The sequence below is a fragment of the Phoca vitulina genome, unplaced genomic scaffold (assembly GCF_004348235.1).
Source record: "Phoca vitulina isolate PV1807 unplaced genomic scaffold, GSC_HSeal_1.0 scaffold19, whole genome shotgun sequence".
Taxonomy (NCBI): Eukaryota; Metazoa; Chordata; class Mammalia; order Carnivora; family Phocidae; genus Phoca; species Phoca vitulina.
This window is the reverse complement of record NW_022589722.1, coordinates 19412520-19430677: the sequence shown is the minus strand read 5'-3', so window position 1 is coordinate 19430677 and position 18158 is coordinate 19412520. Positions and strand designations below refer to the sequence as shown.

Here is an 18158-nt window from a genome sequence, read left to right as displayed (position 1 = left end):
TTTTTAGGCTCTAACCCTATACTTCTAAAAAGAAATTTAAAAAATGTGAAACCACATCAATTAACTACTTGGGAAATTGCACTTTAGTAATTTTAATTAAGCACTAATATTCTGATTTTATAAATCAAAAGGATCTTTGACTCTAATTCAAGTCATCCTTTGACCACTGACGAGACTCTGGTCCCAGAAAAATTAAGTGACTTGTCCAAAGTCAATAGTTAAAAGCAGACTCTGGGACTAGAGCCTAGACTAGCTAAATCCTGGTCACTACATCACTTTACCTCCCTGAATATTTAGTTATGTTATACTTTCAGTGACTAGAACTTCTAGTCCAGCACTAACTCCAGTTCCTGTTGATTCTTGGGTGGCATGGTACTGAGGAATTAGGATTTAGAGCCCAGGTAATCAAAGCAACACATAATTATTCACAAGTCATCGCTCTGAAGGATAGTAATATAAGAATTCTACACATATGTACACACAGTGCTTTACTATTCTCAGATATCTCCACATAGATCATCTGATTTAATCCTTCTAATAACTGAAAAATGCAAGGTCAATAGGACAGGCACTATCTTCCTTTTTATAGAGAAAAGGGAAGTTCAGGGTGTTGATTAGCTTGCTCACAAGCAATAAGTCTGCTAATAAGTGGTGTAGTTGAGGGCTAGAAGTGCATGGGCTCTGATAGCATAAAATGTTATGGATCGGGGCCAATGAAAAAGCCTGCAAATAAATACTAGTCATTTCTTTTGGACTTTGATATATCCCACTGTGGCATTTCCTCTGCTGTGACAATGGGCTAGATGGAATGTGCCAGATTGGTCTTTAAGGAGTACCTGGTGCTAACAGCTTTTAAAATCCAAATCACACACATACACTAATTTTTATACGTTTTCTATAGAAGAAAGCAGAAATTTAAAAACTGAACAGTTTGGTTTACTCGCTACAGCTCCTGAACCGGAGTTCAGAGAATTCCATGAATTCAGGACATGACCTGTCACTCAACAATCACCTTGACACTGTGTCAAGCTACTCTTTCAATCTCTAAGTCACAGAATCTTCAGCTGTAAAATAAAGGGGTTGGTCCAGATAGTATCTTAGTTCTCAGTTCTAAAATTCTGTGATTCTAAGAACAACAAAACCATATTTGATCATGCTCATTCTTTAGAAAAGTCTGTTAATAAGGGTGAGGTCATATAAATCAGTATGTGCAGATCAAATACCAATGTGGTGCATGCAAATCATTGCTTGGGCTACCTGCACAGATTCTGATTCAGTTGATCTGTGGTGAAGTCTTGGTAGCTATAAATGCTTCTGAGTTGATCTGAGTGAGCAGCCAGGGTTGAGAACCAATGGACCAATATTTTGATACAGTATCAATCACTGAACTAGTTTTTTGATAGACTGTCAAACTCATGTGCATGTGACTTGTTAGTCTTTGAGAATTCAGAATAACCTAGTAGATGAAAGTGATTTTTATTTCATTTTCTACCAAGAATCTCCCTTTTGTAGCAAAGTTAACATGGTTTGTTCCTTTAACAAATATTTGGTGCTTATTAGAGCACAGCATTGTCCTAGGCACCATAAAAAAATAAAAGTGAGTAGAAACCATTTATCTTGTCCTTTGGGGATCTAAGAAAAAGCCAGGCAACAAATGAATCTTTTCTGGTAGGAAGGAAAGAATTGAACATAAGTACTGTGCAAATCAAAGCAAGATAAACATTGATGGGAAGACAAGGAAGCAGAGAAGCCTTCTCGGAGAAGGTGAATTATAAGGAGAGAACAGTGGAGAAAGCTTGGAGGGCCAGCAGATTTGGGGGGGGGCGAATGACGTGAGAGGAGTTCAGGAAACCAAAATTAACGAGGCACTTGAGAAATACCAACCTGGTTAAACTTGAAAGCCAGCAGTAGAGATTTCTTAGAGGTCAGTTGGTCAGTGGGATAAGTAAAAGTTAAATCTGAGAGACATTTCATAATCAATGATGACTCCATAGCCAACCAGTCCAACTTCGGTTTATGGCATGTTACGTTCCTGAAAACCTTCTCTTACCATGCCTTATGACATAAAGTTAAATAGCACTGGGAGACAGGAGAGGCTCTGTTGCCTGCCGGTGTCAGATCCTTGTACACATTATTTTAATTTCTCAGGGTCTCATTTATAAAATTAGAGTTGGACTGGATGACTTCGAAGTTTTTTTTTTTTTAAACTCCTAAAAATCTATGATTACTTGATCCAGCCTTTCAGCACCTTTATTTGGTTCCTCAGGCATATTCCCAGTATTTTAATTGCTAAAATTGAACCCATGCTGTTAGTCCTTGGCAGATGTACCTATCGTTGTTTAATATTGACTGTCCACAGTGGGACTCTCAAATTAAGCACACAAAATGGGCTCTGCCCTTTAGGAGTTTTTATTTATTCAAGAACTGGAATGTGGGTCAGACCTATTTGCATCTCGCTGGCTTGGAATCCCATCCAAACACCTCTTGGGAAAACCCAGCGCTTTGGGTGGCAATGCTGTAATGTGGCAAAAGGCCCCGGGACCGGGGATTGGAAAACCTGGGTTTGAGTCCCAACTCTCTGTGTGTGTCTCAGAAGCCCATCATTTGTCAAATTCTTTAAAACCCCTTCTGACAACCAATTTTTTTTGTATCTAACAGGAAAACTTGAAAGCTGAAAGACTAGTTTGAATTTTAACTCTGTCCCTGGGTGTTTGAGGATAAGTCACTCACCCTCTTTGAACATTGATTTTCTCAACTGTAATGAGCATTATGAAACTTACTTTGGAGGGTTACAAGAAGTGGCCGTCAAAGTGGCCGGCACAGCAGCCCCGGGGCGGAGTAGCCCCTAAAATGGTAGCCGAATTGGAATGCAAAATGCAGCCTCCCTCACAATGATGTGAAGATTCGGGGATAAAGGTCATGTTATTCCTGTTGATGCACAAACACACGAGTTTTGTCGTTGCTGATGTGTAACAACAGAAAAGTAATTCCTGCACACTGCTTTGGTCTTTCAGCCTTGAAGTTAACATCTTTAATGCTGACATGCTTTAACATAGGACAGGACAGTTTGGGGACACTGTCATATATGTGTATGCATAAATGAGGAGACTAAAACCACACACACACACACACACACACACACACACACGCCCCATATCAGTGTCGTTGAAATTAAGTGTTTGAGATTCACACATCAGAAGAAATATATTCTCACAGCCCTTCTTCCCCCTACTCGCTTTTTAACTCTTTATGCAGTAAAGCATTAATTTACTTACCAACATTTGATTAAACTCTTAAGGTTCAACCCTAGGAGGAGGCAGGAGTGGACAAAGGATTATTGTCATTCATCATCAACACATTTTAGTCTTCCCCTCCAGTCGCCTATGAAGGATTAGCATTTCCCTGAAAGGAGGAGGACAGAATAAATTGCATCTACCACCGAAGAGCTGAGCTCCTTTCAGCTGGGGGCACATACCGGGAGCTTTTCCCATATTAGTCAGCTTTATCTCGACTTTGGGGCAGTGCCTCCATCTGAATTTCATGGGTTTCAGGGTCAGTCAGAACAGAATTGTAGGGTTGTTGAGGTCAGAGGCCACTGCTGTCGAAGGGTAGTGACCTGAACAGCAAGAGGTAGCCAGCTCCCCCCCACCTCCCCCCTTCAAATGACTTCATTCTAGTGAATACTTGGCTCATTGCACCTCCCCTGCAGAGTCTTTTTTCAACCTGGTAATAAAAATCCTCCTGTGACCTGGTTTTTTTTTTTTTTTTTTTAACATTATTACTGATTTTCTTTTGTTCCTGTTTCTATATAGAATGACCAAATCTTTGTCCTTGATAATGTATGGTTCGTCCGTACCCTGGGAAATGACAGAGGGAAGGCCCGTGTGCTGCTAACAGAATGAGCGCAGTGCCGCCTGGGGGAAAGATCTGGTGCCCAGCTTAGAGACTGCCTTCATTGAGCGCACACAAGGATTTCCCAGAACTTCTGAAACTCTTTTTCAACCCCAGTAGGTTCTATTACCATGGTCAAGGTTGATTTAAGAACTGCACCAGCCAAAGGCGCTTAGGAGAGAGGCCTGGGGGTGGGGTGGAGTGGAGACAAAAGGAGGAAGGAGGAAGAAGGCAGAGTGCTGTTGTAGGAAGAGCACCAGCTCTGGAGTGGGGCAGTTCTGTCTTCAAATCCCAGCCCTGCCACCTAACCGGGTGACTTTGGGCATGGCTCCGTGTCTCCGTCTCCTCACGTGTACACAGAAATGATCACGCCACTGACATTGCAAGGAGGTTGTGAGGAACGGAGACGGGGCATCTGATGATGTGCCTGGCACAGAGCAGACCCCAAGAAATGGGAACCTCCATCAATGGAGGCAGACCCAACTCCCAGACCTGAGATGGCAGAGTCCTAGAACCTCCATCAGTGGAGGCTGAGAGCGAGGGGAGGTGAGTGTGTGGCGGGCTCCTCATTTAGACTGTCACTCTGCCTGACTACCTTTCAGTCCTCGCCGTTGATGGGGTCTGAGAGGCGCGGGCCAGGACACTTGGGAGACCAGCCCTGGTGGGAGCACAGTTTGGCAGTTCCCGGAGAATCCACTCTTCTCAACTTCTCTCTGCAGCTCTTGCCTCCTCTCAGGAGGCTCTTCTAAATACCAAGTGGCAGCCCTGCAGCTGTTCCTGAGGCTGATTCTCTCACCCCTGCTGTCGCGGTCAGACCTCATTATTTCTCATCATCGTTCTCAAACGACTGGTTTTAGCTCTTGAGGCATTTATGATGGCAAAGGGAGGACTATGACTGGGGAGCCCTGTTTCTCCCGCCCACCACCTCTCTTCACCCACACTCCCTTCCTAGCAACAGCTCCTTGCTCAACTCTTGGGGCCCACGTCTTCCGTCTCACCTACACCAGCAGCAGCAAAATATGGGGGTGAGAAGGCTGGGGGCGGTGGCGAGGTGCAGGGGGAGGGATGGGGGAAGAGCTTCAGGGAGGAGGCTGACGAAGCACAAAAGGTTCTGACCTCCTTGGAAGAAGAGGAAACCACAGGGGCCGTGTCCAAGCTGGTTCAGCTTGGGAGGCTGCCAAGGAACTGAAGCAGAGAAAGTCCAGGTTAGGAGGGCAGGCGGCACAGTGGTAGGGAGGTGGGCTGGACTGAGGGGCAAACAGGACAGTGCCCTTAGGGGGCACTTTGTCAGCTGCGGGCGGGGGGGTGGGGGGGAACCGGGCAGCATAGATTATGGGGAGTGGCACTCTCCTCCACTCTGGGCAGACTGGAACCCTGACCAAAAGAAACTTGGGGCGCATAACTCAGGGAATAGCAGTCCCTGGATCTTAGAGCTTCGAGGTGGAAGGGGGTTGTTTCTCAACCTTGGCTGCATATTAGAATCACCTGGAGAACTCGAAAGCTACTAATGCTGTTGTTGGGGGCTGGGGGGCGCGGTCCACATTCCTGGCCAGTTATTTACTGTGGCGGGACCTATACATCAGTATTTTTACAACGTTGACAGGGTAACTCTACTGGGCAGCCAGAGTTGAGAACCATTGAAGTCCAATCCTACTTAGAGCAGGCATGTCCCTTCCATAACATCTTTGGTGGGACCAAGATTTAATCTCAGTGCTACCTCACTCTGAAGCCAAGGAGGATGTCCAGCTTTTTCTCTGAAGCTTCCAGTGACGACGATTTGCACACTTCGGGCTCTTGACTAAGTCTGAGCTCTGTGCTTCAGAAGACCAAGATCAACCCCCCTCCCCCCCACACACACATACACAGTCTTTTCCCTGCAATAAAGGGAATTTTTATATCATCCCCTCCCCAGCATTACTGTTTTTTCTTTTTTAAACCTTGCCATTCTGCCTTTAAGAGGTACAAGACGTTGGGACAAACAGCCTGTTTGTTTTTGCTCTTTCCATCGGCAGATTCGCTTCAGACCTTTTGACTGATGTCACTTTAAAGCTAGTGTGATGGACGGAGCTGGAAACAGTCGTGGAAGAGCGTGGGGCTGGCTCTGAGGAAGGGGGTACGCCTCGCTCGGTGGTGGGGGGCAGGTTAACGGGCCCAGCTCATGGGCATGAACCGCAGGCCGTTTCTGAGCGCCAGCTGGTGGAGCCGTCGGCCTCTCTCTTGCTCCCTCTCTGAATCCCGGCCCAGCTGCCAGTCCGTTCTTTGTTTCCCCTCAGCTGTCTGCCCTCCTCACCCAGATCTGCCGGCCCTGCGCCATCAGCCCACAGGCCATAATCTGAGATGGCAGAGTCCTAGAACGTGCCCGCTCGAGGTCCCGAGTGAGGAGGGGACTCCTCCAAGGTCACGTGGTGGTGAAGCCAAGACTCCCTTTCAGTTCTTGTCCATTTGGGTTGGGCTTACCCAATGGCGCATGTTTCTGATTGGTTTCTGACTGGGCTGCAGCCTCAGAGGGGCCACAGATTCCCTTTCTTCCCAGACCTGGGGTGTACGAGAGGCCTGACAAAGGGACACAACAGGATGGCTGCCGAGGACGCCACAGGCCTGCAGCGTGGGTGAGCCGTCCTGGCTGCCGTTCATGACTTCAGCCAGTTTCAAGCTGGCGGGGTCCTTTCCAGAGAGAGTCCTGAGGAGGGGAGTGTCCCTTTATTGCCAAGACTCCTCCGTTCTTCCTCTGACAAGTGACTGGCCCTACTCCCAGCTGCCACCCTTGCCCGTTCTCATTCCGGTGACTGGCGAGAAACCACCCGAGGGGAGACAAGGGGCATTTTGAGTCATGGGTTCACAGCAGCTGCTGTCTTTTCCTCATCACGTCCTTCTCAGTTCTGAAATGGAAGGTCTAGAACAACGGGGAACACGGGCAGCACACTCAGCTCCCAAGAGTGGGCACCTTGCGCTCCGGAGAGCGTGCGCAGGGCCCCCTTGCCCTCGTGGAAAGCTGCCGTCCTCCTGCAGCGCTCACCCCCAGCCCTCGGCTCTGCCGTGCGGGGGAGGCCCGCGTTCTCGGGCCTGCAAAGTCGTTGGGATGCGCGCTCTGTTCTCCGGGATTGGGCCCTTGTTGGTTGTGACGATTTCTGTCCCTTTAACGGCCTTGTGGCTGTTACTTGCACATGAGTGTTGGTCCTTACGTGCTGCCGCTGCCCGGCAATTGCTTCAGGTTGTCGTGCTTGCTAAGTCCAACGTCAGACTGACTACATCCTTTCCTTTATGGAGCACTAGCTTTGAATCGTAAGAGAGCCACAGGTCTGGTTCTTCTCAGGTTCCCGTTATACGGTCACTAAATCTGACATTTTCTTCTTCTTCCCCCCACCTCGCTTTCCTCAGACAGGGCCAACTAATACATCGTGGCTGAGAGATCAAACTAATTTACCTTCAGGGAGTGAAGTCCAACATCTACTTTCTTGTTGTTGAACAACATAGTGAAATATTTTTAAGGGGATGCTATGTAAAATATATCATTTTAATCCTAAAATCATTTTTAGGTATAAATACGTTATGTAATGGCAAGTAAGAGCTTGGCTTTAAAAATAAATCTTTCAACATGCAAATTGAGTTGTCAAATTCTCTTGCCTTTTAGTTAAAATAGTCACTGCTGCCATTTCTGGAAATCTGTGGCTCTGAATTTCTCATAGATCCTACTCTTTAACGTTTGGACAAAATAGTCATTTTTGCCACTATATCCTCACTCCTCAGCTCTAGAGTCAAAATGCAGTGCTGGAGAAAAATTTCTTGATACTTATTAAGTATTCAGTAATGTTACTGTTCTATCCCAGAAGTTTATTAGTATTTAAAGCCCTGCACTTGAAAATATCTTTACACCCAGTGATCATTAAAGCATAATGAACTAAGTACCAGGGGACCTCTTATTGATGCTGGTGTTGAAGAATAATATTCCCTGTAAGGCCTGCCCTTTGCTGACGCTAGCCATCGTGCGAACCTGAGACATATCCTTGTAAGTAGAATTGGTCCCCTACAAAACTCAATTAGGCTCTCGATACTAAATCATTCAAGGACCAGATGTGTGGCGTATCCAAATTGTAATGACTGTTTGATGACAAGATGATGGAGGAAGTGGGTAAGTACAACCAGATAAGACCACCTAATTTTGTTTTGTCTACTTATACCCTAAGTATTCACAATGCCATTTATCTCTCTGTATCTCTCTCTCTCTCTCTCTCTCTCTCTCTCTCTCATGCACACACACACACAGATTGTCAAATGCAAAATGAAAATGGAGAAAGAGGTCATTTCAATACTTTTTATTTGAGTGTGAAACCATTCATATCTTGCACAACTGTACAGATAAAACTATTTGCATTTTAGCTGTAGACATGATTATCACACTGAGTGGTGTGATCAAAGATTTTATTTACAGAACAACCGCTAAAACATCCGATGTCATATTTCCATTTATTTCTTACCCATAGGGTAATAGGTCCACCATAATTGCCTGGTGCATTTTATAATACAGAAAGAAAACCTATGTTAATCTCTAACAAACCTCACAAATTGCTACAAATCTCACAGAAAAATGCCTACGAAAAAATTTTCCAAAAGTACATTTTTTATTTCCACACATACACAGTATAGTATAGGCTCAAAGGCACAGCTTTGAATTTTTTTTTTCTATCAAAGTGTCGGAAATTATTATGGTCTTATGAAGGAACCATGAAAGTCATTTTCACACTTGGTGCTTGGTAAGTTAACGTTTGGTCCATCTGGTTTCACAAAGTTAATACAGCAGAGCTGAGTGTGATACTCAATACCATAAATCCACATTCTCACAGAATTTTAAAAACCCCTCTCCTGCCTTTTGCTGACACTAGCCATTGTGCAAACTTAGGACAAATACTTGTATGTAGAAGAACTGGTCCCCTACAAACCTCAATCAACTTAAGGCATACAGAACAGGTCTCTTCCTTCCCTCTAGACAGTGCTTACGTTCCAAGACAATGCAGGTACTGTGAAAGACATGGGTGCAGTAACAGGGACTCTGGAGTTTTCCAGACACCATTTCACCCTGGTGCTCCAGGAAGCAGTGATGGCACCACCAGGAAGAAGGGATGCGTACAACATACCTGAGGGCTGTTCGTCGTACAGTAAGATGACAGACAGACGGCAAGGTGAATGCTCTTGGTAAATTATGTGCCCATCCAAGAACACAAACCAGACTCTGTCTCTAGTATCCATCAAGACTAATGAGCTTTTGTCAACAGGAAGATAAGTTGCTTATGGGGAGTGTTTGGCAACACAGAGCAAAGTCATGGAACAGAGGGAAAAGGCACAGATTGGCCTGCCCGGAATAGTGCTCGATAGAAACAGTCAAGTCTGGCTTGGCTACAGGAACCCCGTCTCACGGACTTTTAGTGAGTCCTGTTTCTGAACTAAAGTTGATTCATCCCACACTGAATCCCAGACTCACGCTCATTAGGAAAATGGACACCTAGGAATAGTCCATGAGTTATGATGTATAGAGATACAGTCTTCTGGGGGTGGGTCGTTGGGTTTATTATTAATAATTATTATTAATATTAAATATGGATTCCTGCGATAGCAGTCATTTAGCCCATCCTGTGGAGGCCTCTCCGTTGATGTAAGCAAAGCCAGGAAAGTGTTGCATGTGCTCGTACTCAGAATTCCTGCGCGTGGTCAGGGGTGTGTACATGTCACTAGAGTTTCCGTACCTCGTGGAGTGCACAGACGGGCTTGTGTAGCACGTGTTGGCTGTGGGCACCTCTGGCCATCGGGGGGTGACGGGGGTGGGATGCAGTCGGGGAGTACTGCTCATCAAACAGGGTTCCATCCGGGAAGTAGGGCTATTGAAAGGGTACTTGTTGAGGGGAAAGAAATTCCACAAAGTTAAACTTAGCTTGCAAGTTGCATATACACAATATTGGTCACGCTCACAGTTTAAGTTAATTTCTTAAGATGCTATTAATGAAAGTTGAGAGGAAGGAAATCAGTGAACTTCCGAAAGATTGAACCTTGGTCTAGGAAGTAACCAACAGGAGAAATGCAAAGGATTTCATATCCAGAGTTGGACTGGTGTACATTCAAGTAGGAATACTGATTTTGTGCTCGAACTCTGGAATATCTGGGGAAGTCAAATCCAAAAGAAGGAAGAGCCCCACTGGGAATACAGGAGAGAGAGAGTGTGTGTGTGTGTGTGTGTGTGTGTGTGTGTGTACAAGTAACAGCATGTCCAAACAGATTAGGACGTACGGATGTATGGTGGTGAATTTTACCATTAGTTACGGAGATGGGATATGTCCCATTCCATCAACCCAAGAGAACAATACTACCAAGTAAAACACAGTGACATTATTAAAAATAGCATTTTACAGTTGAATTCAATTATGAACTGCAGCCTAAAAGCAGGCTTTTGAAGAGGAAGCAAGCCAACAGCTTCAAAGGTTATTATTAGTGCCTATCACTTAGAGAACATCTCTCTTTTTGGTTCACATTCACTGAAGTCCTGAAGATGCACAAGTAGGAAACGGTGAATTGTTGGGGTTGGTGTGAATGTGGAGGAAGGAGTCGAGATAAGCCAATGGAGAGGGGACGGGAAGGGTGCTTTTGTGGAGGACAGAAGAGGGGGAAGCCGTTCTAGAAAGAATCAGGAATAAAAGAAGTGCCTCTGCAGTGCTGCTTCTCCAGCATTCTTTTCTGTTTCCAAGACAGCTATGCAAATAAGCCCCTTTTAGTGCAGTCAGAGGGGAGGAAGGTGAGAGCTCCTAGTCTGCAGGCCCGTCCACACACAGACTTCCTCACTGGGCTAGGTCAGGGCCACCCCAGCACGGACACGGGAGCCAGTTAACAAGGATGGCAAGGGCGGCGAGGAGGGCAGAGAGAGCATGTATGAATTCTTCTGCTCCCCATCTGTCTTCGCTGACAGTTGGAGAGTGGAGCCCCGAGGGATTGGGTGGGAGGCTGCCTCCTGTGAGGGAGACAGACAGGCTGAAGCCTAGACAGCCGCGAGAAGGGATTCTGGCAGCAGGGCTGCTCCCCGTAGTCGAGGGGCCAAAGGGAACCATTCTGCTGCTTCGAGTGGGAGCCCGAGGGAAGCGAGGCAGGCTGCTGGGCTCAAAGCACGCAGAGAGAAACGGTTACTCAGAGGTCGAGAGAGAGGGCTCCAACTTCGGGTAGGACGGGTTTCTCTTACATGCCCAGCAGGCCTTACCTAGAAACTGCAGCCACTTCCCAGCCCAAGAACAGGTCGGAAAGAGCGAGAAGTGTGCAGGTGGTGTCTGGGAACTCAGGGGGGGAGGCACCCAGGGCTGTTACCAAGGTGACTGTGGACCGCATACCAAGGGTTTCATATCCCCAGATCAGATCAGAAACGCTTGAGTACATCCATGTACCCAGTAAGGGAGTCTACAGGATGCTGTGTGTATGGCCGCCATGGGGAACCCTCAGGCCTGAGATCATAGTAGGATTGGCCCTGCCCAAGAAAACAAGATCCCAGGTATCAAACAGTAATGTTAAGAAATATTATTACAAAGCAGTCTTTAATTTTTTCCAAGAGATTGCTTCCCCCTCCTGATACTCTCTCAGGTAAGCTCCCTGCGCACATGTCAGCTCGCCTCATGGTGCTCTCCCTGGCCCAGAGGCCTCCTCTCCCATCCTGTGGCATGCCACGCTGGTTCCCCTCTCAGGGAATTTGGCCCTACCTGTTCCCTCTGCCTAGAACACTAGTTTCCCACCCCTACCCCCAAGCTCTTTGCACGCCTGCCTTTTTATCCTCCTTCAGATCTCAGCTCATATGTCCCCTCCTCAGAGACTTTTCTGGACATCCTATCTCAAGAAGCTAAATGCTCCACCCTCTGCCTCTCAGGTCAGGCGCTTACCATCCTGCTTGTTAGCTGTCTCTTTCCATTGGCTTCTATTCGTAAACTCCTGGCAGGGCTTTGCCATGTTCACTACCATATTCCCAACGTCTGGAACCTGCCTGGCACCTCAGCAACTCTCCGGCGACTGAACACCGGGGTGCTGCCGCTAGAGAGCAGCTTAGGGGTCATCTGACCCAGCCCCGTGTATCATGCACATGAGAACACGAGGACCCGCGAGGTGAAGCATCCTGCCCACAGTCACGCTGCATGCAGGCCAACAGGGCTGGCACGGACACCCAGTGCTGGGGTGGCACTTTCCCCCACATCACTGGGGCACAAACCAGGCCTAACCTGCCAGACTGAATCACATGAGAGAGGAAGACATGCCTGTTTTGGAACACACCCCATTACACTTTAATGTCTCCGTCGCTCTTGCTCTAAGGCTCCTCCTCCCCTACACACCACGGGGTCTTATAGCTCTGACCAGGCCTCTTCTTGCTGGTTCTGACGGAACCTCCCTTGGCTTGGCCCGTGTAGGTAAAATGTCGCAGTAAGGACTTGGAGCCTCTTTCCCATAGAACCCAAGAGAGTGTGGCTTTTGTGCCTAATCAAGGACCCTAGATGCAGCTGTGCCCAGGGGTTGTGTCACAGACTCAAAAGCGTAATTGCCTGGAAATGAGACTGGCTCAAAATATCTCTAATGGGACAATAAAATCCTGTTACCACAGAATCCAGCATGGAAAAATCTGTCCCGCTAGGTCAGCTAATTGCAAATGAGTCAGTGACTCGTTTTCCCCGTGGTGAAGAGACCATTGAAAGATGAGAGGCTGAAGTGCCCGCTGCCTCAGCCTGGTGATTAACGCCACCAATGAAGCTTCTATTTAGTCTGGTGGGAGCGGCTGAGGCCGGCCTGTGGCACCCGCCTCACCTTTCACACTTTACATCCGGCTTCATGCGGGGTCCTGAAGCATGCTGGGCACAAACCCTGGGGTCCAGAGAGCTCTGCCCAGAATAAAGGCGCTTTTTGTTGAGGGCCCACAACAGGAAGTTACCATTTGCTGGGTTAAATCACATGCTGTGGCTACTGATGTTAAACTGGAGATTAGTTACCAGTCCCCGCCCTTTGAGAGAGGTGTGTGAGGGGTGCTTGTGGGCACATACGCGTGCGTGTGCACGTGCATAAGTAGTCAAAGTGTCTGTCAGATGCCCATCTCGGCTGTGATTGATTCGGGGCCTCTTTGGAATCATATTAGGAAGTTCTATTTCTATTTTGAGAAACAACTCCCCACCCCAAGGCTGACTCTCCTGCACATGAAGAGGGAAGAATGAGCCCTTTATCCCTGACCCTCAGCAAATGGGCTGCTCCTTGAGCAAGGGGTGAAAGGTGGCCCAGTCAGGAGCACAAACTGTTTTCCTATGAAAGGCGGCTCTTACACCGCACCAAAGTTCTGCCAGTGGGCCTAGGGGGCCTCTTCTGGAAGAGGATGTAGCTCCCCCAAAACCTCTGCCGGACCAAGCCACATCCGCTGAGCTTTTAGGGTCTGGATTAATACACATGAAACACTCAGAACTCCCACATAGTAAGTTTTCAAAATGTGTTAGCTATTATTAATATTCTTCTTCGCATCATAGGATCATGGTCTGTTAATGATAGGAAGAGCCTTAGTGACTGACCATCTGGTCCTACCTCCCATTTCACAGATGAGGGAATTGAGGTCGAGAGAGGGGAAATGATCTGCCTGAGGTCACAGAGCAACTTAGTACCAGAGTGAGGAGCCATTCGTTCATTTCATTGACAAGGATTTAACTGAGTACCCACTAAAAGCCACATCTATTCTGGGTCCTGAGGATATAATGGTCAAGAAGAAAAGATCTGGTCCCTGTGTCCATAGAGCTGGTATAGCGAGAGAAATAGATATTCCTTAATTATGCAAAATGTAATAACGATGGTGTTACAAAAGATAATAATATACATAAATAGTGTTAACCATGAGCCAGGCCCTGTTCCAACCTTTATCAACTCACTTAACCCTCACAACCCTAAGAAATTTGTACTATAATTCTCCCCATTTTTCAGATAAGGAAATTGAGGCACAGAGCTGATTAGAGGCAGAGCTCAGATTTGAACCCAGGAAGCCTGGCTCTATAGTCACTGATCTTATACCACTATGGTTAATTGATTTTCCTCCCTTTTGGCTCAGGATGCTCTCCCAAAGTGGAACACCCTAAGCAGATTGGCCCTGGGCCGGACAGGGCCTGGCCACTAGAGATTCTGTGAGAGTTGTGTGATTGGCTGGCAAGGCTGGGCCTTGGCCATACAGATGACGAATAACGAATAGCTTTCTAGTCTACTCTAGATGAATGTCTAGCCCTACAACTTCTAGTTGATCAAATGGCTTTTGAGCTCCAGGGCCCGGTGCACATTCACGGCTGCTAACAGGGTAGAAGTTCCACAAATGTGTGTTGAATGAGGCTCAGAAATATCTTGCAGCCACACAAATTTGGTCTGGTTTGTTTTCCCTATTTGGTCAGGCATGAGAATGGGGCACCTGCGAAGAGGCAGCGGAGACCATCCCTTGTTCACTCAGTTGGACGTGAACAAGTGTAGCATCGTTGCAAGAAGGGTGTTTTTCTGAAATAATTCAAACCTTACAGTGTGAAACCTCCTTCATCTGGACTCCCTAATTCAGGATTATGAGAATTCAAGCAGGACTGGAGGTTTACCTTTGTTACTACCCAAGAGGAAAGCACGTGTCATACAAATAACTAATATAGATAAGGGCACACATTCTCTAGTTCAAAAACCAAATGAGTCCGTATGATTTTGAGCGTTTACTTGCTGGGATGCAGGCGATCGCTGAACCTCACAGAGGCACTGTAGCAGTCTTGAAGACGGGCATTTCTTGTAGAAGTTTTTTTCAGTCACTCTTGTGCTAATGACCAATTACATTCCTTAACCGTGTTCTAGAATTGTGGTTTTTCTCCAATTCAGACTGATCTTTTCCCCCAGTGAGTCTGATCTAATGAAGTGTGATATTCAGTACTCAGGACTGGAACAGCTTGACCTCTGCTCTGGAAAGCTAAAACTAATCAGCCCTGCAGTGGATTTTCCCATCTATGCTCCATGTTAAACCAAAGTACCACGCGAGGAAAGAAAGAGTGAGTCTAGGGTACGTGATTCTTCTCTTTGGTCACTCGAAACTGACTGAGAATAGTTGCAGTAACTTCTTGAATTTGCATCTACCCTCCAAAAACACATTGGGTGTAGTGTTCATGGCCCTGGGCTTGGGGTTCAGAGCTGGAGAATTTGCATTTGAGTCTGCTTTGCTACTTACTGGATGCATAAGCTGGGGCAAATGACCTTATGAGTCTGTCTCCTCATCTTTAAAAACCGGAGAAAAATGCCTTCTTCCCCAGGTTGCTATGAGAATTAAGTGAGTCTGTGTATTTGCAAATGCTGAAAACAGAGCTTGATGCATAAATGTTAATGAAAAACAAAACAAAGGATTCTTTGTGTTGCACTGACACCCCCACCCCCTACAACTGGGCTAGAGAGGTGATATAATTAACTTCTCACCCCACTTTACAAATGGAGGCTAAGGCATAACCCTTCAAGCACAGAGTGTGAGTGTGTGGTGGGGGTCAGAGGTTGTCAAAAGACCTTGTCAAAGGGCCACAGGGCATGGTGCTGAAGAGGCTGCCCCGTCCTGTCACCTCTCATGCCTCGACTGGGTTCAAAGGGCTCCTCCGTGGGCTTTCAATTAGTCCTTGGCCCTTCGATTAAGAGCTGCTATTAAATGATAGTGCTCCACTTGGGGACTTTTGTGGCTTCCAGAGCGGAGGCTGCAGACCTATCTTTGATCACCAGGGACCACATGGGCCTTCAGGAGACCCTGGTTTCTTTTTACGGCCATGGCTTTAAAAATATCACCCCAGAAATTTCATGAGGAGGGACGAGGGAGGAAAGAAAGAGGGAACACGTTTGCCGGGTGCTGTGGTTGGGGCTTTAGCCTGATCTGGCCACTGCTGCTTGGGTGCCCGTCTCCTACTGGAGCCTGAGCTCTCCGAGGGCAGGCGCACTTCCGTCCCCTTCACTGCATGATCGGGGCTGCAGCCTGCTTGCCACACACACAGCAAGCACGCCACAGTCCGCAGTCATCTGAGGCCTGAATGAATGAATGAGTAAGTGCATGCAGGAGCTGCTTAGGCTACTGTTCAGTGTGAGCCAGGCTCCGGCCGCAGCTCTGAGGCATTCTGCGGATCACCATGAGGGGCACAGAGTCCGCTCCCGAGGGAAGCAGTACCTCAGGAGCTGGCTTCTCTGCGTGACGCAGCGGGAGACCTATAATGAATGCCCCAGGTGATGGCTGAGTGGAGTCAGCTTGTTGGCTTGTTTGGGGATTACACCAGGGCTCCCCTTGGTACTGCAGATGGAAATCAAAACAGAGGCCTGTTTGCCCCGAGCGCCCGTGTACTGTGGATACACTCTCCTCGGTGCCTCCCCTCCGAGGCCAGTCTGCGGGCCGGCAGCTGATGCAATCACGGCCTCCGCCCTCGCTCGGTCCTGCCATCTCTATCCTAGACTCCCGCAAGCGCTCTGCAGCAGAGCTCCCTGCCTGTACCGCGCCCCTTTCCAGTTTATCCTGAGTACCCCCCTCAGGCGGAGCTCCCATGCTGCCTCCCTGGCTCCCAGCCCCACCAGCAGGATGGAGTGAGGGTCCTCCGCGCTCCCATTGCTTGTGTTGCCTCACTTCCTGTCTCACTGGTTCCAGAAACTCTTAGCCAACGCCGACTTAGGAGAGGTGGCAGAGGGCCATGTGAGGAGCGTGGACACCCGGGGGTCACACTGCCTGGGTTCTAATCCTCAGGCAGGTTACTCTCCCTTCTTTTCTGCAAGGATTACGGTGAAGACGTGTGCAGTGCTCAGCACGGTGCCCTGGCCCGTGACCCAGGGATACTAGACTTAATTTTTGGCCTTCAGGGAGCTCTGGGGTCTCCCGTAGGAGTCCAAGAAGTCAGTGATGATAACGGCGTGTGAGGAGGGTCACTGACAGAGGCGCTATGTGAGTTTAGAGCAGCGGGACCTCGTAAGGTCCCGGAGGAAGGAAGAGCTGGGGGCAGGAAGTACCGCATAGACAGTGAGGCGTGGGTCCTGAACAACATGCAGAAGGCTGGGGAAAGAAGGCCCCAGGCTGGGAGAGCAGTATCTGTGAACCGCACAGGGGTTGGCCTAGCTGGAGCAAACGGAGCGGGGTGGCTGGTCGGCCACAGAGGCAGGCCGAAGCCCCGTGGTAACAAGTGGGAAGAGACATGCCAAGGAACTGAACTCGACTCTGAATGCAATGACATGAAAAGAGGGAGAGTGTTAATGGCCCGTTGGGTTTTTTCCAAAAGACCCCTCCAGCTGCAGGTAGAGGACAGACAAGCGAGGGGCAAGTTCCGTGCCACAGAGACCTATGGGAGGATTCTGTCACCGTCGAGCTTAGCCCTGGGCTGAGGCAAGGACAGTGGGGGGTGTAGAGACACCGAGGATGCAGAATGGAACAGGACCGGCGCCTAGCTGCCTTTGAGACCAGAGCAACAGGAAGTGTGCGAGACAAGCAGAGGGCCCAATGCCTGCATTATAGGTACGACCACAAGTTCCACTCGCCATAGGCCACGGAGGGTTGATTTGGTTTGTTAGACAAGTGAAGAGCCAAAGGAAGTGTGTGGCTTGAGAACGATCTGGTAGAGGGTCCATTTCAGGAGGATTCTTCTGGTGAGGTTGTGTGTGTGGATCGGACTGGATAGGAACAGATGTGAGACCCAGAGACCAGTTCGAGTGATGCCAGGTGACAGTCCTGACCGGACTCGATGAGGACCGGCACCGGGAAGATGGCCGACCAGAGATCCCGTGTGGGGGCGGCTGCCCGAGAAAGGGCAGGACACATGGCGGCTGATGGGGTCCAGGGATTAGAGAGGATGGAACCAAAGACAACTGGCGTGCACCCACGTGCGTGAGAGCGAGTGGAGCGTGAACACTGGCCGAGCACCCACTTTAGTGGGCAGCCACCGAAGGGTGGACGTGACCCTGAGGAGAGGATCCTCCTCTCCCTGGTGACAGACGCACGTGGTACACGGAAGGTACCGACTAACTGTGTTAAAGTGACTCGACCTGCCTGCCTCCAGGCGTCCCGAGGCCCGGCGGGCAGGCAGGCGCACCGACTCACCTGTGCGGAGCTCCGGTGGTACGGGGAGTAGTGCAGCGGGCCCGAGATGGCGGCGTCGTGGGGGAGCGCCGGGTACTGGCTCTGCACCGGGGCCGGATGCTGGCTGCCGTAGCCGCCGTAGTTGTAGCTGCCCGTGTATCTAAGACGCCGGAAGCACAGTGGACATCGTGAGTCG

General features: G+C 48.5%; 1 protein-coding gene across 7 annotated transcripts in view; it reads right to left on the bottom strand.

Moving 5' to 3' along the window:
• Positions 1-8155: 8155 nt before the first annotated feature.
• The window catches only part of RFX4 (regulatory factor X4), a 155460-nt gene continuing 145457 nt past the window's right edge, over positions 8156-18158 (bottom strand). For 4 of the 7 annotated variants that reach the window (XM_032416385.1, XM_032416386.1, XM_032416390.1 and 1 more), the window contains one exon: positions 9688-18122. In XM_032416385.1, coding sequence (XP_032272276.1) covers positions 17516-18122 — 607 coding nt within the window. In that variant the 3' untranslated portion in view covers positions 9688-17515. Of the gene's footprint in view, positions 18123-18158 lie in introns of all 7 variants that reach the window. The other 3 variants (XM_032416389.1, XM_032416392.1, XM_032416393.1) reach the window with 2 other exon arrangements.